The sequence below is a fragment of the Argiope bruennichi genome, chromosome 4 (genome assembly GCF_947563725.1).
Source record: "Argiope bruennichi chromosome 4, qqArgBrue1.1, whole genome shotgun sequence".
In the NCBI taxonomy this organism is placed as follows: Eukaryota; Metazoa; Arthropoda; class Arachnida; order Araneae; family Araneidae; genus Argiope; species Argiope bruennichi.
The window spans coordinates 110,043,015-110,067,092 of record NC_079154.1 but is presented as its reverse complement, the minus strand read 5'-3'; the positions used below and the strand labels follow the sequence as shown (position 1 = coordinate 110,067,092).

At 28.9% G+C, this 24,078-nt stretch overlaps 1 protein-coding gene across 4 annotated transcripts in view; it reads right to left on the bottom strand.

Moving 5' to 3' along the window:
* Window positions 1-24,078, bottom strand: part of LOC129965782 (carboxypeptidase M-like) — a 476,038-nt gene that overhangs the window by 97,552 nt on the left and 354,408 nt on the right. For all 4 annotated transcript variants that reach the window (XM_056079961.1, XM_056079960.1, XM_056079962.1 and 1 more), the window contains exon 2: window positions 10,377-10,598. In XM_056079961.1, the coding sequence (XP_055935936.1) occupies window positions 10,377-10,575 (199 nt within the window). In that variant the 5' untranslated portion in view covers window positions 10,576-10,598. The remainder of the gene's footprint in view (window positions 1-10,376; window positions 10,599-24,078) is intronic.

The window sequence follows — 24,078 nt, the reverse complement described above, 5'->3', positions numbered from 1 at the left end:
TTCTGTTGAGGTGTGTGTGCGTTAATGTTTTGTCTTTGCGTTTGTTTTGTCTGAAATGTGATCATTAAAGAAATGTTACCGCAAACATTCGTCCTCTTGCTTCCAATGCACTGATCATAATGATCTTCATTCCACCAGAGAATTAAAATCCATGATTCAAAGGAAGTCATCGAACTGAAATTTTTCCATGAAAATTTCCACAAGCAATAATATAGTAAAGAACAATCTTTTTAATTTGCATTTTAATATAACTGGTAACAATTTATTGTTGGAGTTTATTGGTGCATAGACATCACCATGCTACGTAAAATATATAACAATATATTTGATTAAATGTCTTATCTAAAAATAATCAATTATGTTGGACTCATTTAGCCACTATAATTTTTCAATTTATTATACATTCATATAAAAAATGACTAATTTTTACAAGTATTAGATAATTTGTATCTTCTTCCAAAGTTTCGATTAGATTGCTAGTTGAAAATTTTGCGATTATTTATTTAATTATCTCAGTAACTGGAAAATTTATTAATTTTTCCATGTTTTATTTATGATTATTACTAAAATAGTACGTGTGTTCTAAACTTTGGTTGATTTTCAATACAGATGAGTTATTTCTCAACCAACCAAATCTGAAATACAGAAACACTTTCGATCAATAAATCGAAGAAATAATAACCCATAATAATAGCATATACACACAAAATAAAATAACTCGAAATGTATGGGAGTCTGTAAAATACTTTTCTTTTTAATCCGTTTCTTTCTCTTGATAATACTTTGTAAAGAATGCTAAATATTAAATTCGATTATTGAAAAAAAGGAAGCACCTTCATAAATAGTTTATGAATCATACAGAAATACGATCTAAGTTTCATTACTATTTTTTATTACAATTCTTACTTTTATTTTTCAATTAGGCTTAATTTTTTTCATTTCTCTCTTCTTATCCCAGATGACGCTCGGGTTCGATTTTTTAAATAAAATGTCCATGAAATTTCGGAAATATTTTGATGAATTTAAGAAATTAAAAATTTCAATTCACTTTTTAATTAACTTGTAACTAACTTTTAAAATTCATGTCTAAAGTGCCCGACTATTTTAAACTGAATGAAGAAATAACAATTTAAAATATTAATATATCTCTTTTTTTAAGTTTGAAACTTCCGTTTTTCTTTAAAACAGAAAAAAAAAATATTCAGCAATTATTAGTTAAATCCAAAAACAAAATCTGCCGAACTCTAATTTTTACAAAAGAAAAAAAAAATTAATTGTTCTTTGGCAAATGGAAGAATTCTTTTTAAATGTTGCATTGCTCATTTAATTAATTATTTTCAGAGTAATTAAAAATTGTAATTAAGAATTTTTTAACCAGTATTCAAAACAAAGTGGTTTTATTTTCATAGAAAACAATGAAAACATTGTTGAGATTAAATGGATGTATATTCATTAAACTTAAATGGAAGGATGTTTATTCATTTATCTTCATTTCTTAAATGAAGTTGCAAAAATAGCTGATGCAGTAATTCAGCAGTTTCAATCAATAAGTGAAAGCTAAAATCAAATTAAATATTTTCATTTGTTGATTTAAAAAACAATAAAACTTAATTTTTTATATATTTTTAAACTTTAAGATACCTCTGATTTAAAATTGAATGTAAATAATAACTAAACTATGCAAATGATATAGTTTTCCCCTCCACGATTTGATATAATTACAAAACCGTTTTTTTTCTTAGCTTTGTAAATATCTAATATGTACTTTTGATATCTCCCTAAAAAAGTTTGGAAATTTAAATTACAATTTTTACTATAAATTTGTCTGACAGCATTATAAGAAAAAGTAGTAATAAAATTTATTTGAATCACAAGTAATTTTTTTTCAATTCAATAACAACAAAAATATATTAAAAATCTTTAAAAGATATATTAATCGTCAGTCATTCAACTTTTTCCTTCTCATGTTAAAATTTACAATTCTGAAGAATTCTTCCTGGTGAAATAAATTTCAAATCGTTTCCCTAATTCAATTTAAATAAAGAATAAGAATTCAGATATAAGAATTCTTGAATTTAATAAGAAAGAATCGAAATAAATGATTTGAAATTTTAATAAAATGCTTTATTTTAAGTACGTAAAAATATTGCGAATTAAAATAAATCTTTTTGATTAAATACTTAGAGAAGCAGGGAGCTGAACAATTGAAATTTAAAAGGAGGTACTATAAAATAATGAAAGTATTCCTATCTTTTTATTCTTACATTAAACAATAAATTTATTGTTAAGACTGTTTGGAGTAGCAATGAAAAATAATAACGTTATCTTTAAAGTTTTAAATCCCTTGTTTGTAATTATGCTTGTTACATGCTTTATGCATCGTTGAGCTTGATAAAGATGTTTTAAAAATTCCAGACATATATTTCATTAGTTTTAATGCATGGTTGCAATAAACTATGCTATAAGAATAAGAAGAAAACATTAAAACTTCTAATCTTAAAATATATTTGTCTTCATTATTTATCACTCATAATGTAAGTTCTTTTTCAAGTATATATAATATGAAATGAATATGCATAATATTTTGATACGCTAAAATCTTCGCAACTTTCAAAAATAAAACTATATTAAATTACTTATAATACAAATTTAAACAGTTTTATGGTTTTCATAGTAGTTACAAAATCTAATTTATTCTTATAACATTAATCTTTTTTCTTCAAAAAGTTGGACAGTAAGATAAGATATAAAATTTAACCTCAGGAGAAAGTTTTTATTCCAGAAAAAAATTGTTTCTCCTTGGAGAAGCTGGTTTTTAAGCTTTCTTTTTAAAAAAATACTTGAATATTTCAGCATTTTTGAAAAATGCACTTTTGTTCTGTACTTAAAAAGATGAACTAGAGCTTTCCATTATTAATAGCTTATTTTTACTTTCAGTAGCAATCTTTTTCTAAAAAACTATTTAAAAACCTTTTGCTAGGAAACTTTAAAAAAATTATATGCAATTGTAATACTCTATGTACAGTAGATTTTTTTGTGGTAAAAGTTTCCGTTAACCATTAGAGTATTCTTCTCTTCTTTGTAATCAGACTTTTTTGACAATATTCACGCGCACTAAAATTTTTTATAATCCTTGGAGGATTATTCGGATTTTATATGAAGTATTTTTAAGTACATCAATGCAATAAGTTTTTATTAATACTTGAGATGCCATATTTATGCTTAATTTACTTTTTTTTTCATTTTGCTTTTAAATTTCTGCTATATTCCTTGTGGACCCATTCATATTTTTATCTGAAATTTCCTGCGCTGCGCACACGCACGCAAAATTCTTTTATTGCCCTTAGAGTGCCATTTATGTTTTCAATCGAACTTCCCATCATTGTGTACAAGCTAAGCAAATATCTTTTATTGTCTTAGAAATGCTATTCATATTTTCAATGGAACTTTTCTCATTGTGTACGCGCATGTACGCAAAGATTTTCTATTATTCTTGGAGTACTATTTGCATTTTCAATCGAATATTCCTTTGTCGTATACACGCAAGCAAATTTCCATATTTTGGTTGATTTTCTTTTATTGTTTGCATGTACGAAAAATTTCTTTATAAACCTTAGACTGTCACCCTAATTTCAATTCCTTTATCACATAAGTGGGCTGCAATAGCCAGATGGTGAGTTCTTAGCTTCTAAAACGAGGGGCTCCAGCCCCGGAACCTATTCCACCAAAAACCAGTCGTAAAAGCGGGCGTAGTGCATGTCATCGGGGCCAGATGCTCTCCAGTTTGGTATATTGCGGAAGCCTGGAGAAGTAGGCTCCACTTCAGGTGCCTATCTCGGCATCTCATAATTACGACGTCCATTCCAAAATGCACATAACGTCGTTTTAGAACTGAATGCTAATAAATACTAAACTATCTTTTCTTATTACGAAGAAATATTACAAAATTTCTAAATGCAAAGAAACTTTATTATTATCAGTAAAGCTTACTATACACAAACTATTACCTTCAAACTACTGTGAAGTATACTATCTATCAAACAGACTTTTTTTATTATCTGTGATGTCTGTGATGAGTTGTTAACATTTTCCATCGTTTTTTCCTCTTGGTATAAATATAAGAAAAATTCTTATATTTTACTTGGTGTGTTACTCACATTTTTAATAGAAAGTTTCTTCGTCGTTGAAGAAATGCTTGCTTATCTTTGATGGTTTGTTTATAAGTTAATTTTTTTAATAATTGAAAACTGATGGTAGAAAATGTCTAGATAAAATTCTTATTCAAAATATAGAAAATGCCATTTCCAATCTGGAAAGCTTTGAGGATGTCCACAACACTCTAATTAGTTTGTAAATCAATCAGCATATATCTCAAATAGCATAATGTTGTTGTTTCTTATGGCACTTGCCACGGACAGGTCCGCTGTTACCAAGACAACGATTTAAGCCGGATGGGGAGCGTCTCTTGCTTTTATAGTAGCGCCAGCTAGGGCCAAGAGTACGACTTTGCTACTCACGCATCACTCATTCGCTTGCACAGCTCCTTTTTACAAGAGGGCATATTCACACATCTCACAGATAGAACAACGGAAGAACAACCACGCCCAAACCGGGACTCGAACCCGGGACGCCCAGATCACGGGGAAGACATGCTAACCCTATACCAGGACGCCGGCAAATAGTATAATTAATGTGATATGAGAAAAAATGTAGAAGTAACTGATAAAGGAGTACTATCTGGCCGATACGAGGGAACGAAGTAATACTGAATTGGATAACGCAGTCCCAAAATTAGCCTGTAACAGATATCCATTCGTTTGCAAAAATTTGCCATTTTACATTTGTTGAATATTCTGCTTCCAGTTTCCAATTCTCACATTTAATTGAATATTTTTTCTTTGTGCATACGTTAGGCAAACTTAATGAAACTTAGTGAAGGATGGTACTATTCCCTATTCCAATTTTTATATTAACAGAATGTTTTGAAGCAAAGCTGGGGCAATTTCTGGAAGTGTCTATTTATTTTGAAAGTGGTCAGATGATAAGAGAGGCACTTAAGCTGGCAATCTTCTTCTCCAAAATTCGCACAGCGCCATTTTAGGTCATTTGAAGTCGACGAATTTAATCTGCACTATACCCACTTTCATGGAAGTTCTTAAACTGAATTGGTTTCGAACCAGGAACAATCCTACTCAGATGAACAATTTTTTTCTGGCACATCTATGCGGTATAAACATCCGAGTTTATAGGGTTCATTTATATTCCAGTTATAATACAAAAGATTCAGACGTGCAAACAGATTCATTTAAAGTAAAATAAAAAGCACTTTTTTATAAACAGAATATTTATTAAAATGCGAAATATGGTAAAGCGCAAAGTATAGTTTCCACAAAATACAAAAATAACAAATTGTTTTGATTTTCCATTTAAAAGATAATTTTTTGTTGGTTATCATTAGATTTTCTAAATTCTCAACTGTGTTTGAGAAGTTTTTATTGATATTTCATAACCCCCTCCTAACAGAAAAAAATTTATATATATATATTTTTTTCAAATGCAAAAAGTAATATTTTTATATTTTCAAATAGAAGCAGATTATTACTTGAAAACACTTTCTTAGGTCCAATAAAACAAGTCATTAACTTAAAGAGATTCATAAATATTTAAATAAATATTTTCCTATAAATTTCTTCATATTAGAATTACAATATTATGTAGCTACAGTAAAAAATATTGAAAATGTATCAGAAATATCGGTATTTTTAATACACGATCCAGGTATATTGCACAGCGAAACAAAATCTGCTTCAGGCGTCCATTTCTGAAAAGGCAAATCCATAATAATGATTTAAACCCCGTTTTTAAAAGAATAGCTCGAGGGGTGGGTGCATACACATTCTTTTGATGCATTGGACAATTCTAGAACAGTCTCCATGCTTTATAGCAAACGATAATACCAGTATTTATCCATCCCTTCACATTCAATGAGCTAAAAACGAGAAAAAAATTTAATACTTTTCTCTTTGAGACATAAAACAAAAATTAAATGTGACAGAAATGCTTCGAATAGATCATTTTTTTTATATACAGCCGGTACGGTTACAGTTACGCCGAAGTTTCTTCCCCGAGATCGGAAAATGGGCGATCACTATCACAGCCATAAAATTTTCCTTTTTATTTATTTTTAAGAAAAATTTTTACCTCTGGCTTTAGGTACAGTTGCTATAAGATATGATATAAATCCCCTGAAATGTACTTTTTCTGCAAAGCACAGTTTCTGGCCGGAAAAAGAAATTTAAAGTACCTTCCATATATAATCTTCGAGGGCTATAGATGCATATATTTATAAAAGAACGAGACGGATAATAAAATGTTTTCCAATAAATGCAATATCCTGGCCTATATGCTACACCACGATAGAAGGGAAATCCGATTTCATATTGATCATGAACGAAGGAAGCAGTAATTTTTCACCCAAAGAGCGCTGCAAAATTTCTTCATGCTTGCCATTCTCCTGACGGTTCGCTGACAGAAACTCCAGTGAAAAGTTTAAAACGTGATAGATTTTTGCTTCACATTCTTTTTCGAGAAAACAAGCATCTGCATCACTCTTTCCGGGATTAGAAAAGAATGAAAAAAGTATTGCTTATTGGCATTAAATTAGAAAGTATTTAAAATATCATTGTTGATTGTATTTACATATATTTATGCATGTATCTTTTTAATTTATCTTTAATTAATATATTTATTTATTATCAATACCTTATTATAAATTGCATTCTTTATTTATTTAATTTTTAATACAGGGTGTTCCAAAATTAACGCAAGATTTGAATTGTGTGTTAAAAAAACAGTAAAACAGCTGACATTTCTGGATTACTAAATTGGAAAGTTACACGAAAGAGCAACAAGTTTCCATTGTTGATCCATATTTCAAAAATGATGAAGGTTTGGCAGTTACAGTTCATAATTGTTTCAGAAAATATGATCGATGCCACATACCAGACAGTTCGATAAATCATTCAACACTGGATAGGTAAGTCACTTCATGGTCGTGTAAATTTCTATTTTTATGATCAGATAATCTGATTCAACAGCTGAGATTATGTGATTAAAGAATGTTGTATTTTTCTGTTTGGGGTTCTTTTGAGGACCAAGGTTTATACCAACTAGTTCACCACCATGTAAGTTTGAAGAAGCAAAATAAGTGTTATAAATTCAGCTAAATTCATATAAAACTATCATTTGGGAATGAAAAGACGAAAATCCAATGGAGTTAAATCACGTAATCTGGACGGCTAATTCTAATCGCCAAAAAGGGAATTCCAAGCCAGAAAATTATTCACTCAGTAATTCAATTGTTTCTCTTACTATTTGTGGTGCCAACCATATTTTGTACTTAAATTCTTAATAACTGCTACAAAACTTTCATTATTTTTTAAATACTGTTCCACAATGAAAACACCTTGTTCTTTAGTACAGCACTCTGTTTTTATTAACCTTGAATTGTCTTTTTAAATAGTTTACCAATATTTCCCTTTGATTTTCAGCAAAAAGAAGAAAATTCACAAAGAGTATGCAAATTAAATAACATTTTTTGGAATTTCAGAATGCCTATTTATTGTTCCTCTTATGGAAGAATATCTATTTATTTCATAAATCTGAAATAAATATTGAACAAGTACTTCAAGATTGCAATTCAGCTTTCCACAATTCCTGATTAATTCAATCTTGAATTGTGGAAAACTGACAACAGCCCACTTACAGAGATTATTTACGTTAATTTGGTGGAGATTATAGTCCTTTTAAACTATTGGTATCTAATTCTATAATTTCAAAACACTGGTGACATTTCTTGGAAAACTCAATTAATGAATATCAATTTTTCCCCAATGATTAAGAGTATTCTAAAACAAATGCAGTTGTTAGGTTGGTGTATGTAGATTACAATACTTTCGATAACATTTTCAAAAAAATGAAAGATGGGAATTCAAATTTACCAGGCTAACATATAATTAATTAATAATTTTAATAAATTAAATAGTAATATAATAAATTAATTATTAATTAATTAATTATAACTTAGTACTTCCAATTAATAAAGAGAAGCCTTATTAAATTCATTTCTAATATTATTTAGCTAGGTAATATATATTTATTAGATAGTTTTTATAAACAATCAACTTTAAGTCATCTTAATAAACAAAATAAAATTTCTAAAACTCTGCACGAACTGTTATTTAAGTAGAAGCTGCAGTCGTCAAGTATTTAATTCATATTACTAACGATCATTCGTAGCCAGCTTTTACTTAGCATCTACACTTTAATGACCGTAAAGCTATTAATATAAAATACATTTATATAACCTTATTTATCTTGTTCTTTAATAAAACTGGAAAATAGGAATTTAAAAGTATTTGTATAAGAGAAGAAAATAATAATAATTTTTATTATATATATATATATATATATTGCCTATGACATATGCAAGATATATTTCATGTTTAAAAAAATAGCTAAATCTTCTAGAAACGGTTACAATTACTCTAGCATTTCATAGCAACATAAATCCAAATGGCTTTAGAAACAGGCCTTTGATATAGTACAGCATTTTGATTTTAACTTTTCAAAACCTATTCCATAAAATATTTACATAGATTTCCTTCAGAAAAATACCAACTTGAGAATATTTAACATCCATCTCCTTGCTATTTAAATGGATCGCATAGATCAAAAGATGGCATGAAAAAAAGGAAATAGAGTCTGAATGCTATCAAGATTGGTCTCTTTTCGGAGGCAAATCTACGGAAAGAAATCGCCAGCAGGAAACTCGAAAGTTGCATTTTGTGCGCAAAATGGCAAAAAAAATGATGTACGATCGGTGTGTGCATTCAGACACGGAAAGTGGAAGTACGTCTGTGATTCAATAAACTGACCGTTTGGAATGCAACGGCGCAGAAAATAGGCGAAGATATTTTACTAGTTGTTCAACGTTGTTGGCAGCAGGGATTGATCGCCATCAGGCAATTTACTGGCAGCAGTTTCTATCGTTCACATACGAAACGATTTATTTTCAGCTTCATATTTCTCGTATTTTTGATTTCGCACGATTTCCGAAGGTGCATATATATTCTACGAAAGAAATTAAGATATTTTATTGGAAATGTCACTACATGGCTCCCATTAACTTTTATATTTCTAAGAAATTGCCGAGATAATAAAAAAAACAATTTGCTATGATATTTTAAAAATGTTTTTCAGCTTCTTTTTCAAAGATTTCAACATTCGTTCAAGTAAAATATATTATAGAATCATTATTTATTCAGCTATTATATGCTACAGAAAAAAAACCATAAATCATATACCACTTATTTTAATGCATTTTTGAAGGGAAATATCCACCATTTTAGAGAAAAAAAACTTTTAGAACTCGTTTCAAGTATTTTGCAGAAGTTTTCAGTATATATTAAGGTAAGATATGGTATAAAATCTGTGTTTATCCATATGGACTTTACTATACTTTAGCATATAGTTATATAAAATATACTATTAAAATGCACCAGAGTTTTGCAGGTAACTCTACTACAGTTAATGCCATTTCAAATTTTTTCTTCAATATTAACACTTTGGATTAGAAGAATATATGGAATTAAAAAAAAAAACATTGAAAGAAAATTTTGAAAATACATTTCAGATTTTGAAATATATTTTTACAGATGCTTTATATAAAGTTTTACATTTACTATAAATACTTTTTTATTAAAAAATTAACATGAAAAAATAGCAGAATAGATAGAAAAGAAGCATTATTTCACAAAACATTTCTTATACCTTTAGCCAGAATTTTACGAACCCAGATTCGAAGATGTAGTTCGGAAAGAAGATTCCAGCTCAGGTATCTTCCTCGTCTTATGAAAGCGGTTCAAAATTACAAGGGTCGTCCCATAACAGTCTTAATGTTGTATTAAAAAGGGACATTAACGTAAATAAATTTAAGTCTATTTTATAATGCTCCAATTTTCATGGATATTCTCTTAAGGCTTTCCATTTTTATCCTATTAAATATAATCTATTCTTTTGTATTTCTTATTCTAGCTGAAGCCTCAGGAGCACTTAGGAATATTTTTGCCTTGCTAAATCTTAAATTTTATGTAATTAGCGACATTCTATACAAATACAATACAAATTTTCAACTCTTTTGCAATACTTTCTACATTGTTTTCTGTTTATATCTAACTTCTTTACTCTTTTTTATTTACCAGAGACTTATTTTTGTTGATAAAAATAGTAATATATAGCTTTATATATATAGCATTATATAGCAAGATATATAGCATTTCGATTTAAATACGGAAAACAAGAATGATTGGACTTACCTTGCACGGACCTTCCTATGGAATAGAGCAGCGCGAAGTCCGGGTGCTCCCTGCTGATGTCCTGCAGCAGCTTGGTCATGTGCTCGTAGTTATGGTAGCTGAAATCCACCTGGATGCCGCGCACGTACTGGATGGCCGAGAGGTACAGGTAGAGGACTACCACCAGGAAGCCGGAGATGTACCACATTGCAGGCTTCATCTCTTCCCGGTGACCTTTCCAAGCTGAAAAAACAAACGAATTGAAGTTTCAGTCTCAATCAGGTAAATCACACATACTAAATTCATTCATGCAAATCATCCATATTAATTTCCTTCAGGTAAATCATCCATACTAATTTCATTCAGGTAAATCATTCATACTAATTCCATTCAGGTAAATCATTCATACTAATTCCATTCAGGTAAATCACCCATACTAATTTCATTCAGGTAAATCACCCATACTAATTTCCTTCAGGTAAATCATTCATACTAATTTCATTCAGGTAAATCATTCATACTAATTTCATTCAGGTAAATCACCCATACTAATTTCATTCAGGTAAATCATCCATACTAATTTCATTCAGGTAAATCACCCATACTAATTTCATTCAGGTAAATCATCCATACTAATTTCATTCATGGAAATCATCCATACTAATTTCATTCAGGTAAATCACCCATACTAATTTCATTCAGGTAAATCATTCATGCTAATTTCATTCAGATAAATCATCCATACTAATTTCAGTCAAGCAAATCAAGATTTTTTATTTAAATGATAAGGAAACCAACTCATGGAAATAATTGGGAGAACCAAATTATGTTTTTATTAACAATGAACGAAAATATAATTAAAACTATCTCATATTAAATTGTGCTAGGCACTTTTTGAAGGCACTTGCAATTGTTAAGTATACTTCATATTGAGCAGTTGGCAAAATGGGAGTTTTTTGAAATATTGAATTTAATTTACTTTGTATTTTATTACTTTAAAAAGCATTTCTTGTATATTATATATATATATATATATATATATATATATATATATATATATATATATATATATATATATATATTAATTTTAATGTCTCGGAAAAAAATCAAACGATTTGAATAAAATATTATATTTAGATAAGGTTTTGCTTTTGCTTTTTGAGTTTATGCAAATAGGTGTCTTTCCTATAAAAACGAAATTTCATACATTTTTTTTTTATAAATAAATAATGGCATGTTGCCATACATGATCTGCAAAGCGTATCAGAGATAAAGTAATGGTTAGGGTTTCGGACTCCCATGCAGTTTTCTCATGTTAACCCCACGTTTGCAATTACATTACATATCGCTTATAACTGCAAACGAGCCATAAGATAGAATTTTATTTACGGTTTTAGAAAAAAATTACATATTATTTAATATTTATGCATATCAATACATATACATTTATAAATATTTTTACATTTTTATACATATTAATTGTTAAATTACATACGTTAATTAATATTTATTATTTGCTTTACATTTTTCAAGCGGTTTCTTTTTCAGTTTTTAATTCTAAAGAGATGCTACTTTATGATGAATTATTTACAGATTACGACGGATTGTTTTTGCAATGAACTCGGATAGAGAAGCGGGAATGTCCGTTTTAAAAATGACAAATAGACACTTTACTAGAGAAATTATATTTGCTTTCGAATCTTTTAGCTTGTACCTTTGCTATATTCATAATGGAATTTAAATGGAATCGATGTTCGATTCTGAAAAAAATCCTGTCAAAAGTCGGCATAGTGTTACTAAATTAATCTTTAAACTAAAAATTTCATGACTGGAAAAAAGAAATGCCGAAATTCTTTGAAATATACATTAGTATATATTTAAAATTAGATTTAGCGTTAATTCAAATGAAATTAATTTCTTGGTAAATTCTGCCATATTTCAACTCTGAGAAAAACACATTTTCAAACACGATTTACACTCTCATAATTTGGAACTTTTTTTCTAAGATTAAAAAAAATTCCATTCTTTAGTACAAAATTTCATTTAAATCAATTCTTAATTCCATGAAGGAATTAAGAAAATAATACAAACATACTGTCTTATTTGTTCTAGACTAGATATTTGTCTTTTTTGTTCGTCTAGACTAGAATTAACAATTTCGAATATTATTTTCTTAATCAACAAACAGGATAAATGTTATTGTCATTGTTGTTTTAAATATTCCATTCAACTACCAATTAAGTCATTGAAATAAAACTTTTTGTAATAGATAAATTTTCTTGTTTAGTTTAATAAAAAACCACATAAAGCTTATTTTACGAAAGATACTTTTCACTTACTATTCTTCGAAACTCCACCCTTTAACAATTGAAAAACAGCATAACCCAACTCTCTTCACCAAAGACACTTCCCAACAAAAAACTTCTGGCAGGCACAATAACACGTTGAAGAGCTTTCCAATTTAATAAATTCCCTTCTCGGCTATCAAAGTTTTGTAATTCTGCAACACCTATCCGTATTTTGAGAAGGGGGAGACTTTCCCAGGTCTTTTAATGACGGCTATCCAGTCTCTGTGTGTCACGTAGGCAGTTACGTGACGTTTGGGAGAATGGAAAGCCATCCAGACACACGTAAATCGCAGGGACCGGGGCATTTCCCTCAAATTGTTCCCCTGGATAAAGCTGTCAAGACGTGTGTAATGGAAAAAGGAAGTGGAGGACAGGTGATTTAACAGTTGGGAAATGGAACACCAGGAAGAGTGGTGGCGGAAATTGCTTCCTGATTTAACACCTTATAGCGTTTAATCCTCTCAGCTTCGCGGTGTTCTAATATGTGTCGAGGAATTAAGCCTTTCGCAAAGGCTGTTTCTATTAAGTTGGACGACGAAAACTTTTCGGAACGAGTTATACTTGACGCGATATAATTAGGAATAAAATATTTTCAACTGAATCATTAGATAAGGGTAATATTAATAAGCATAATAATTGCTTTTTCATCATCATGATATTTTTTTCTATCTTTTACAATAATAAAATATATAGAGATGTTCAAAACATATTTATATACTCTTTTAATACTTATAAAATATACACTTTAAAATATACTTATTAATTAAAATATATATTTTCGTTCTCTTAAGAATAATATGTATAAGTTTTAGTGATAATAGCGACAGTGATACAATTAGAAAAAGAAAATAAGGGTAAGATTTTCATTTTTAACTTTAGAATTACCAAAAATTTATAAAATACTCATTTTTTTAAACTTTTATAATCAATAAAATATTTTTTTGTATTTTTAATTATAAGTAAACTTACTTTCAATTTACGTTATAATGAATTATGCTTTAGCAAATGTTTTTAAAAATAAAATATCTTTAGCATTTTAATTTCTTTAAGGATTATATTTTAAAGACTTTTAACATGATAATTGTATAAAAACAGTAAAATATTCATTTTAATACGATAAAAAGTTTATAAAACTAATATGTAAAACTGTAACTCGAAATTAATTTCATTTTTTCATTAGTGCTGTTAGGAATTTCAAAATCCTTCAGTATGAGCTAATAGAATTTGGAATAAAATTTGATTAAAAAGCATTTAATAAGGGAATTAGAATTTTTTTTAATTCGCTTCAGCTACTGAAAAATTTTGATAGTTTTGATGATTTTTGACAGAAAATTTTATTTGAAACAGAGATATTATCAAACTGTATTAAGCGTATTATGTTTCGCGAAAGATAGTTTGCAGATTGATTACAAAATATTACACTATGTGAATTCTTCTAATATATAAGGGCTTTGTCAAGAAAATCCGCAAAGCTCAAAGCTTGATTTCAATTGTTACAAACATTTCTTTTAAGAGCTGCACGAAATTTATTACAATATGGCCTTCTTAACTTTTAGCAGTTGGCTGATGGAGCAAATTACATCAGAGTAAAAATACACTCTCCAAATTTTCTTACCAAATTATTATGAGGATATTTCATTACTTATCACTTAGCATACCTATATAGCAAAATGCTCTTTAGGATTACAATATGGCCAATTATTACAATATGGCCTTCGTAACTTTTAGCTGTTGGCTGATGGATCAAATTACATCAGAGTAAAAATACACTCTCCAAATTTTCTTACCAAATTATTATGAGAATATTTCATTACTTATCACTTAGCATACCTATGTAGCAAAATGCTCTTTAGGAAAAGAAAAATTAATTAAGAAACTGGAGTGTGTTTGCCGATAGGATTTCAAGTCTACAAATTAAACTTTTAATAATATATATTGTCATGCATAAAAATAAAATAAAGCTTAGAAGCATTTAAAATTATTCATTCTTCAAATTACCATTTATTTTATCAATGAAGGATATGTTGTTTATTAACAAGATTAAGATATTACATCATTTCTTTAATTGAAAGATGAAATATTAATTTTAAAAATTTTAAAGAACCAATTTAGTATATCTTTACAAAAAGATAATTTAATTTTTTGTTGTTTTTCTATCTTTATATTACGTAGAAGTAAAATTATATAAGCTTTATACCTCATTTCCTCGTATGGTTATCTTGTCGTACAAATGTATAGAATATAGATGCATGTAAATATTTATTGAAGGAAAAAAAAATGCGGACTTTAAACTTAGCTTTACTTGAATTTTTCATGATTTTCCATCGAACGCTGCCCTATTTCGCTAGTCTTTATAAACTGATTACGTAGTTTCGACGCACCACAATTCGATTCCGAACGACAGCAGCAGCTGTTTCCATTTCTACGCATTTGCTTTCCGCAAGTCGATCCGTTTTCTTCTATCCGACTTACCCAGCAGATCTCCGACTAATAAATAAATCATACCGAACAGGCAGGGTAAATCTACCCGAAAGGTGTGTTAGAAGCGGATAAACTCGATACCTCAGAAGGCTGTCTACCCAGGGACCCGTGAAGAATGGATGGGCAAAACAGCATTCTCTGCCATCGTCGTATCTTTTCATTGACTGAAATGGGTGACGTCACAAGACCCAATGTCTTAGGGATGATTTATTGCAAATATCTCAGAACGAATGCTGTATTTAGGTAAAGGAATTCGTGTTCATATCAAAAGAAACCTAGAATAAGGGCGAATGAATCATTTATGATATTCATTCGATTAATAAATAATATGTTCGTTTCTAATCATATATATATATATATATATATATATATATATATATATATATATATATATATATATTGTATCCCTGCATACGTTAAGTATTGGAGATGTATTTACATGGGAAAGCAATAATTTATAAAATCACTTCATGAATAGATTCATATGTGATATGACCTTCCAGAAGAAAACTAAAAAAGAGGGATTATCTAATTAGATAGATTATTCAAATCATAAACGTAAATCTAGGAGCTATTGAGTTAAAACTGACACCGGCTGAAGATATTATATCATCCAAACAAAGACGCTATCGCATCCACAAGTAATGCAGATTTTCGTCTCATCGGAGTAGAGATAACAGGCCCCACATCATTATTTTATCTACCAAGGAAGTGAGACCCAACCACTGAACCGAAAGTTTCTCATCCCACAATTGAATGCATATGTTAGTAAACAGGATCGAGAACCTCCCACCTTATTAAAGCGTGCCGGGTAATTTGAAAATCGATCCGCTGCGTCAGCATAGTCAAAAACTAGGGAGAACGCAAAATGGCCCTATTACAGTGCGGCCTATACATTTCCCTCACGAATGAAATATGATTCCACATCGGTATTGAAGTAGTCCAACTCCTTAGTATTCCTCTACCCACCGTGAAGCTGAACCTACTTATTAATAAGGCAACTTCCCATCCTCATATCTCATGGGTGGGATACGCGTACTGGTTAACTGATAACAGGTCCCTCATCATTATTTTATCTACCAAGGAAGTGAGACCCAACCACTGAACCGAAAGCTTCTCATCCCACAGTTGAATACATATGTTAGTAAACAGGATCGAGAACCTCCCACCTTATTAAAGCTTGCTGGGTAATCTGAAGATCGATCCGCTGCGTCGCATAGTCAAATGTAGGGAAAACGCAAAATGACCCTATTACGGTACTGCCTATACATTTCCCTCACGAATGAAGTATTATCCCACATCGATATTGAAGTATTCCAGCTCCTTATTATTCCTGTACCCACCGTGAAGCTTAACCTGCTTATTAATAAGGCAACTTCTCATCCCCATATCTCATGAGTGGGATACTTGTATTGGTAAGTCAACCATCTAACTCTCCGACCCGCCAAGAAGGCACACGGATTTAAACCATAAAACTGAATGACCGGACCGCCGCAACAGCAACATTGGCGGGAACTGTGGTTCAGTCCTAAGGGCCGTCACCGGCCACGGTGCAACCCTCCCCGAAGGAAGTACGTCCCGTCATCGATGGGAGGAGTCAGATCCTCCACCTATTTGTGTACCCTCCAGGGTGGCGAGATCCAACCATTATGCCGGAAGCATCTCATCCTCATTTCGAGGTGCCCCCCCGGGGGGTTACGCGTATTGGTAAAATAAATATACCGATTTCTTCGATTAAATGTATAATTATTATTTAATTAATAAATATTAATTGAAAATGCAAAAGATAAGTGCCACAAAGTGGATAAAAGAATGTAGAGTAGAAAGTTAAATCAAATTCACTCAATGGGAGGTTCCATTACATACGATGAATAGCTTCCTTACTTTGCAATTACCTGCCAAATTAAGAGAACTTCGTAATAAAGAATATTAAATTAAGAGTTATGGCTTTTTATACTAATGTATTCACAAACATATGGTGGTTATTTTAATGGATGAAAAACATAAATGTATTAATATTTTGAAAACTCTTCATAATTTAATATTATAAAGCATCATATTATATTTTAATTTTGAAAAACATAATAAGTTTGAAATTCTAAGAATATCATATCAATTTTGAGATCAAATGATTTCGATACGCATTACAAATTTCAAAATACTGCAGAAAAACATAATTATTTTAACCTTTACATTAAAAGAACATTTTTAAATTTTTATCGCACACCAGAGAATTTTATCTCTAACATATTTACACTTTTTTTTCTATGCAGCATATTATTATAATTTTTGAACTGACGGAAACGAGCAGAATACTATATTGTGATTGAAAAATTCTTGAAAATATTTCCGTTCAATCGTGAGAATGAAGATAAGTTCATTTTTACTGATCCTAATTTTTAATATTGTTGCAGATAGAGAAATGATTCTGCAATGCGTTATTTTTACTTGCATTATATATAAGAAGAAATGTTACAAAAATTTAAAGTAACATTTAAAAAAACATTCAAAATTTTATTTTTAGTCCAAACAAGAAAAATAATTATGATAAAGAATAAAAATAACGATTCGTTTAATGGACAAATATTATCTAATTCAAAAGTAAAGAAAAGATGAAACTTCTTAAAACTGTAAGAAATATTAATCCATTTTATTTCTTGTTCCATGCCTTTGCCCTTTTTACGTTAATAGATTTTATTTCAATAAAAAAATGAAAAATTTTGAGATTATATAATTACATTTAAGCCGTTTAAATGGATAAAATGTCTGTCTTGAACAATAATAAAAAGGCACGTTCAATTAAGCCCAATTACAAAAATAAATTAGAATAAAACTAAAATTCCGAAATTAACTAAGCGAAACTGGAAAAAAAACGGAACAATTGTATATTCTGATGAGTCCCTATCACACTTAAATAAAATTAAAATGAATAAATATATTCTTTCCAAGATATTCTTATTCATTGGAATGGAAAATAATATATTTTAATCCATTTTTAGTCTTTGTTTTGAATTCGTGACTAAGTGATGAAATTCTATCAAAATCTTATCCTATCTAGAAATAATAATAAGCTTTTTTTCAGATTTATTGCCGTGAAAAGAAGTTATTTCATGGCAAAATCCACAAAAGTTATTTTTTTGCACGCAATATTATTTTAACAAGGAATAAACTTCCAGTTCTTTGCATAAAAGAATGATTTCAATTTACATAATTATAGTTTTGGGTTTATTCTTGTGTGTTGGGAGCATCTTGGCTGTTTATTAAATCGTTTCCATAAAAGTCTTAATGTTAGATAAAAGGTTGTGAAGTTTAAACCATTTTCGCGAGAAAAGAAACAAAAAGATCCATTTAATTTCTCTCTTTTTTCAGAACATTTTATCATACAGATTGAATATTTTGTGTTTGGTCTAGTCGATTACAATGAAATTCTGAATTTAAATACGATAAATTAACAAATCTTGTTACAAAGTCATTGAAGAAATATGTGACTTACATTTCAACTAATGTATGTATACATTATTTAATGCAACTGTTGTTTTTTTTAAATACGAAATTATAAATACAGTTTTAAATTATAACGGTACTAATTTTCAAACTATCAATTGATTTGATATCAGATGTTTTTTTTTTCCTTTTACAAGTATATGTGGCTCCATATTAATTCACATAACAGTACAACAGAACACAAATGTTAAAAATTTCTTCCCAGTCTAATATATCTGCAATTGGCTAATCTAATGGTAAAGTTTCAGTGAGGACTCATTATATACCTAAAAAAGTGTCATCCCTTAGGACTTGATATTGATTAAAAATTATTCTTGGTAAAACTCATTATCATAATAATTTTGATTAGGACACGGCATTGTAAATAAAAAAAATTACACTTTCTGTATAATTATAAATGGTTAAATTAATGACGAGATTGCAGGCGTTAAATTTTATCGTCTACTTAAAGAAAATTACCTGACCTTTGGGACTGATATTTTATATAGAGTATTGGTATATGATATTGTACATAAAGAATTATGTGCCCTTTTAATTCGCCGCTAATATACCACTTCAAAGCACCGTTGACTGATTTTATATAATATATCCAAACTTAAAATGATGGTTCATATTCACGTAGTACATTCAAAGCTATTTGATAAATGAATTGATTTTTTTAAGTTAATGCATGTTAAATAGGTGGATTTTATTTGAGAAAGCTGTATTTATGGTAGAAGCTTTAATTTGTTTTAAGGGTTTCATTTGGCAAATACGTCCTTGTATCGTCTTCATAAATGTTATAAAGTCATCAAAAGACGATTTTGGCAGTATGTAATGGCATTATGGTGTGTAAAATGTTGATAATGTTGTTTGTTCTTTAAATAGAAATAAAAACATACAACTATTTATCAGAAAATCTTTCTAAATCTTTTTAAAATTAAATTTATCAATATGTAAATGCAAAAATGATTCCTTATAAGAATATGCTGAATTCATGTGACGTTTTCATTATATTTTTCTCATCACTTTATTTCCTTTTTTTAAATATTTTATGAAATTGTTTTCATCTTATCCTTTTAAATATAATAAATTGCAAATTGCAATAGAAAAAGTAATTGCAAATTGTTATATATATTAACGTTTATGCCTTGATACCTTTGTTCGGAAAATGTATTTGATTTTTAAAAAATTATAAAGTAGATTTTGATAAAAAGAAATGTAAAAATTTTAATCAAGATAATTTTTATATAGTCAATATGGACTTTTAGTACAATTTAAACTATTCACTTAATTCTTAAATATCTATTGAAATTTATTTAAAAGTGATGTATTAATTATAAAAGTGATTGCAAATTTATTATTATGTATTGAAAGTGTCAAGTTAAAAATTTTATTGAAACTCTTGCACGCATTACAACGAAATTGATGCTTTACTTTCAACTTACATTGCCCATTCTTTTCTAATAATAAATGTGAAAGTATGATTCTATGTGCGTGCTTGTTAGAGTTTTATAGGGCAAGTATATGGAATTAGAAAAGTCAAATTTGGCAAGGATAAATTTTTGACGACAGGATTGTGGGTCTCAGGATAAATTTCTTTCAGTTTAATTTTATGTAATTTTTATTAATTAAAAATTAAGGTAAATTTTGAGCTTTCGATGCATAGTTTGCATAATATATTTACTCAAAAGTGAATTTAGCATCATTTTGGATTTCAAACAAAATTATATGGTCAATTATGTCAATTTAGTTCAAATATTCAAATGCGTAGTTTTTCTTTCATTTTTGAATGTTAAAGGAAGAACTTTCTATTCATTATCTAATTAGAATAAACGAGAAATAAAAGATCAAGATTGCAGTGAAAAACAATATCCAATTAGATTATAAAGGAACTGAAGAATTTCCTTCTTAATGACAGTATGGCATCATAAGAAGACTCCAATAGAAAGATTCGTGTACATAATAAATAGAACAAGTGCAAGGCTATTAAAATGTTTCATGTATCTTTCACGATCTAGCGGTTAAGAATACGTTTTAAAGGAATAATGAACGTTGAATAATAATAATAATAAGAGTGTTAATCAAAATTTAAAACAGCAAGCATTTTTCGTTAACCATATGGTCGCAAGAACCGGCTAGCGTGCAGTGAAAGGAATTAAAATTGAACTATGATATCACTTAAAATAAAATTCTATTTGAAAACGAATTTTCTAAAAAACAGTTATAATTATAAAAATGCATTAAAATGTGATTAAAATAGACATAATGAACATTTCAGTGCAAGATGAATGAATTATAAAGGATTAATCTTCTTTCAGATATATTTTCACGAACACGATTTTATTATTTATCCAGAAGAGGCAAATGGAAAAACAGCGGGGAATGAAACTTAAATAGGAAAAAAAGAAAGTTCGTTAATAGAAAAGGAGCGTTCTAAAATCCATTTAGAGGTTTTAATTAATGCGCCTGTCAAAGTTTTGAATGAATTTCGGATTTCATTTCAACACTTTAAATGGATAGGGATGGAATTATAAAATACACTGTTGCTAAGGGACAGAAATGGTTTCTGGATTCTATTCGGTTTTTATCTATTTCATCGCAAACGAATAGTTTTGGAAAACTGTCTAATGTGACACGCACGGTATCTCTTTTTGTAACATTCCAAATTATTCTATGTGTATGTCTTATTTAGCTGCTGTAAATCTGTTCGATTTTTTTAAACTTCTACAAGAATTAGCTTTGTAATTTATTTTCAGAAACAAACAGAAGAAAATTAAATTGAATCTCATTACTTCTGGAATTCAATTTTTAAAAGTGCTTCGCTTTGCATGTAGATGGCGCTCAATTCCCTCATTAAGTGACCGATTTCGATTTATTTATAGATTGAGTATTTTTTGGAGAAATTATGAATAAGAGTAATACCTAAAGAAAAAATACTAGAATTTTTTACACAAACATTCCCTTGTGAATTTCCAAGATTTCTTTTCTTCTTTTATTTTTTCATGTACGAAGTATGCGTTTTATTGTTACTTGTGTGCAAATTATTGTATTATCAAAATATTTAATTTCATTATTTTATTGGATTTCCCTATTTTAAACCTTCTTGAGTCTGAAAACACATTTCTTTTTTTATCTTGCCTGTTTTCCTGCCTGTCGGTCTGTTCGGTGAACACAATATCTAAGAATCACAAAAAGCTAAGAACATGAAATTTGGTACGCGGTCTTTTCTCCAGATTTGTAGATTTCCATTAAATAGTGATTAAAATTCGTCAGTGAGATGACAGTATTTTATTTATCCATTCCCATGTGAGCACGATATAGAAAAATGCAAATAATTAGACGTGTTAAATAAAGTATATGCATTAATAATTAGAATAGTAAGTTTGTATGAAATTTTTGTCCCAATTATTGAAAAGTATGTTGTCACAAATCGATACTTTCTTCATTGTGCAAAAAACAAAAATACTCAATAATGTACTCATATATAAGAAAATCAAAGGAATATCTTTCCCGCTGATTTAATATTTGGACAGTTTTTCAGAAATATAGATCGGATTTTACATGCTTTCGAAATATTAAGTTTTATCCAAACTGATGTATGTTTCTGTTAAACGTTTAGCTACAGAAGTCCCACAAAAATTCGGCCGGCGTCCTGGCATAGGGGTAGCGCGTCTTCCCCGTGATCTGGGCGTCCCGGATTCGAGTCCCGGTTTGGACATGGTTGTTTTTCCGTTGTTCTATCTGTGAGATGTGTGAATGTGCCCTCCTGAAAAAAGGGGTTGTGCAAGCGATTGAGTGATACATGAGTAGCTAAGTCGTACTCTTGGCCCTAGTGGGCCCTACTATAAAAACAAGAGACGCTCCCCTTCAGGCTTAAATCGGCTGTCTTCGAACAGCGGGCTTGTTCGTGGCAAGTGCCATAAGAAACAACAACAACAACACAATAATTCTCTATTTAAACGATTTATTCATTTTACGTTATCAAAAGATTTGCTCACATTTATTTGTTTTAATTACATGTCTAATTTTTTCCCCCAAAAGCTGTTTTGTATATCTACAGAAATGGGTACATGGGAGAAACAGAAAACTATTCTTCATATTCATTTTTAAGTAAGAATAACTCATGAATCATTTAAATTCGGCTTATTAAAACTTAACTAATATGATGTATTTCTATCATATGTGTAATGAAGGAATTATTTGATTAATAGCTTTTTGGAAAAATTTGCTCATAAAATACAAAATTACTAGGAAAGTTAATGAGCATAAAATACAAAATCATTAGTTAGTTAGCAAATTTGTTTTACTCCTCTGTAAAGATTAACAATAACCTAAGTCATTATAAACCAGAACCATTTAAAAAGATATGGCTAAGTTAGATATACACGCATATCTTCCATAGAGGCCTTTAATTAACTTTTAAGAAACTATTACACAAACCATGTTTTCTTTTATTATTCTCACATTTTTACTGCAATTGTTCAAAGACCTAAAAAACAATGAATTTATGTTTAATTAAAATACGTCTGATTCGTTTCTTTAATATAGAAAGTAATGTAGAATAAAGAAAAATTTGCTCAAAATAATGAGTTACATAATGAATTATTTTACCAGAAAAATAAATAACATCTTTACTGTAAAAAAGTGGGAAAATAGGAAATTTGTTTTGGCATGTTATAGAGGATTAAAGGATAATTATGTAATAAATAATTACAATACTTTCTTTTAGACATTTCTTACAAATCTTTTCACAAAATAGAAAATCCATTACAACTTTTAAAAGCATACAGAATAATTACTTTGTTTGAGGGGAAAAATAATAAGAGCAATTTCAATACTATTTCAGCTGAAATGGAAGTAACATGCTTCTTTTGATACTTTATGCATCTAATTTGTTTTGTAAATATGTGCTATAATAAAACAAAAATTTGAAGAAGGATTTTTTAACAGAAAAATTTAAAATATTTAAAGTAACTTGCAGTTGTTCTTTTTTCTTTAAATGAATTTATAAATTATCCTTTTAAATAAACATTTGGAATTAGTAAATTAGAACAAACAAAAAATTTTTATCTAATAAAGTGTCTTGTTCATATTAATGTAATGCAGAAATTATTATTTAGATGGCTTTATACAAATATATAAAATATGGCTGGTGCGATGTTATTAAAATTTTCAGTAAGAAAATATTTTATTTTAATAAATTAAAAAGATAAATACAAATAATAAATATATAAAATTTTCTTTTATTAAATATATAGTTATTAAGCCTACTGCGCATTCATTTTGGATAATATGACTTATTTTAGATCAGACATTTTCATTCTTATTAATAGTGGAAAGACGACGATGGTACGAAAAATTAGCTCAAAAATTATTTTGATGTCATTATTAAACTGTATTTAATATAG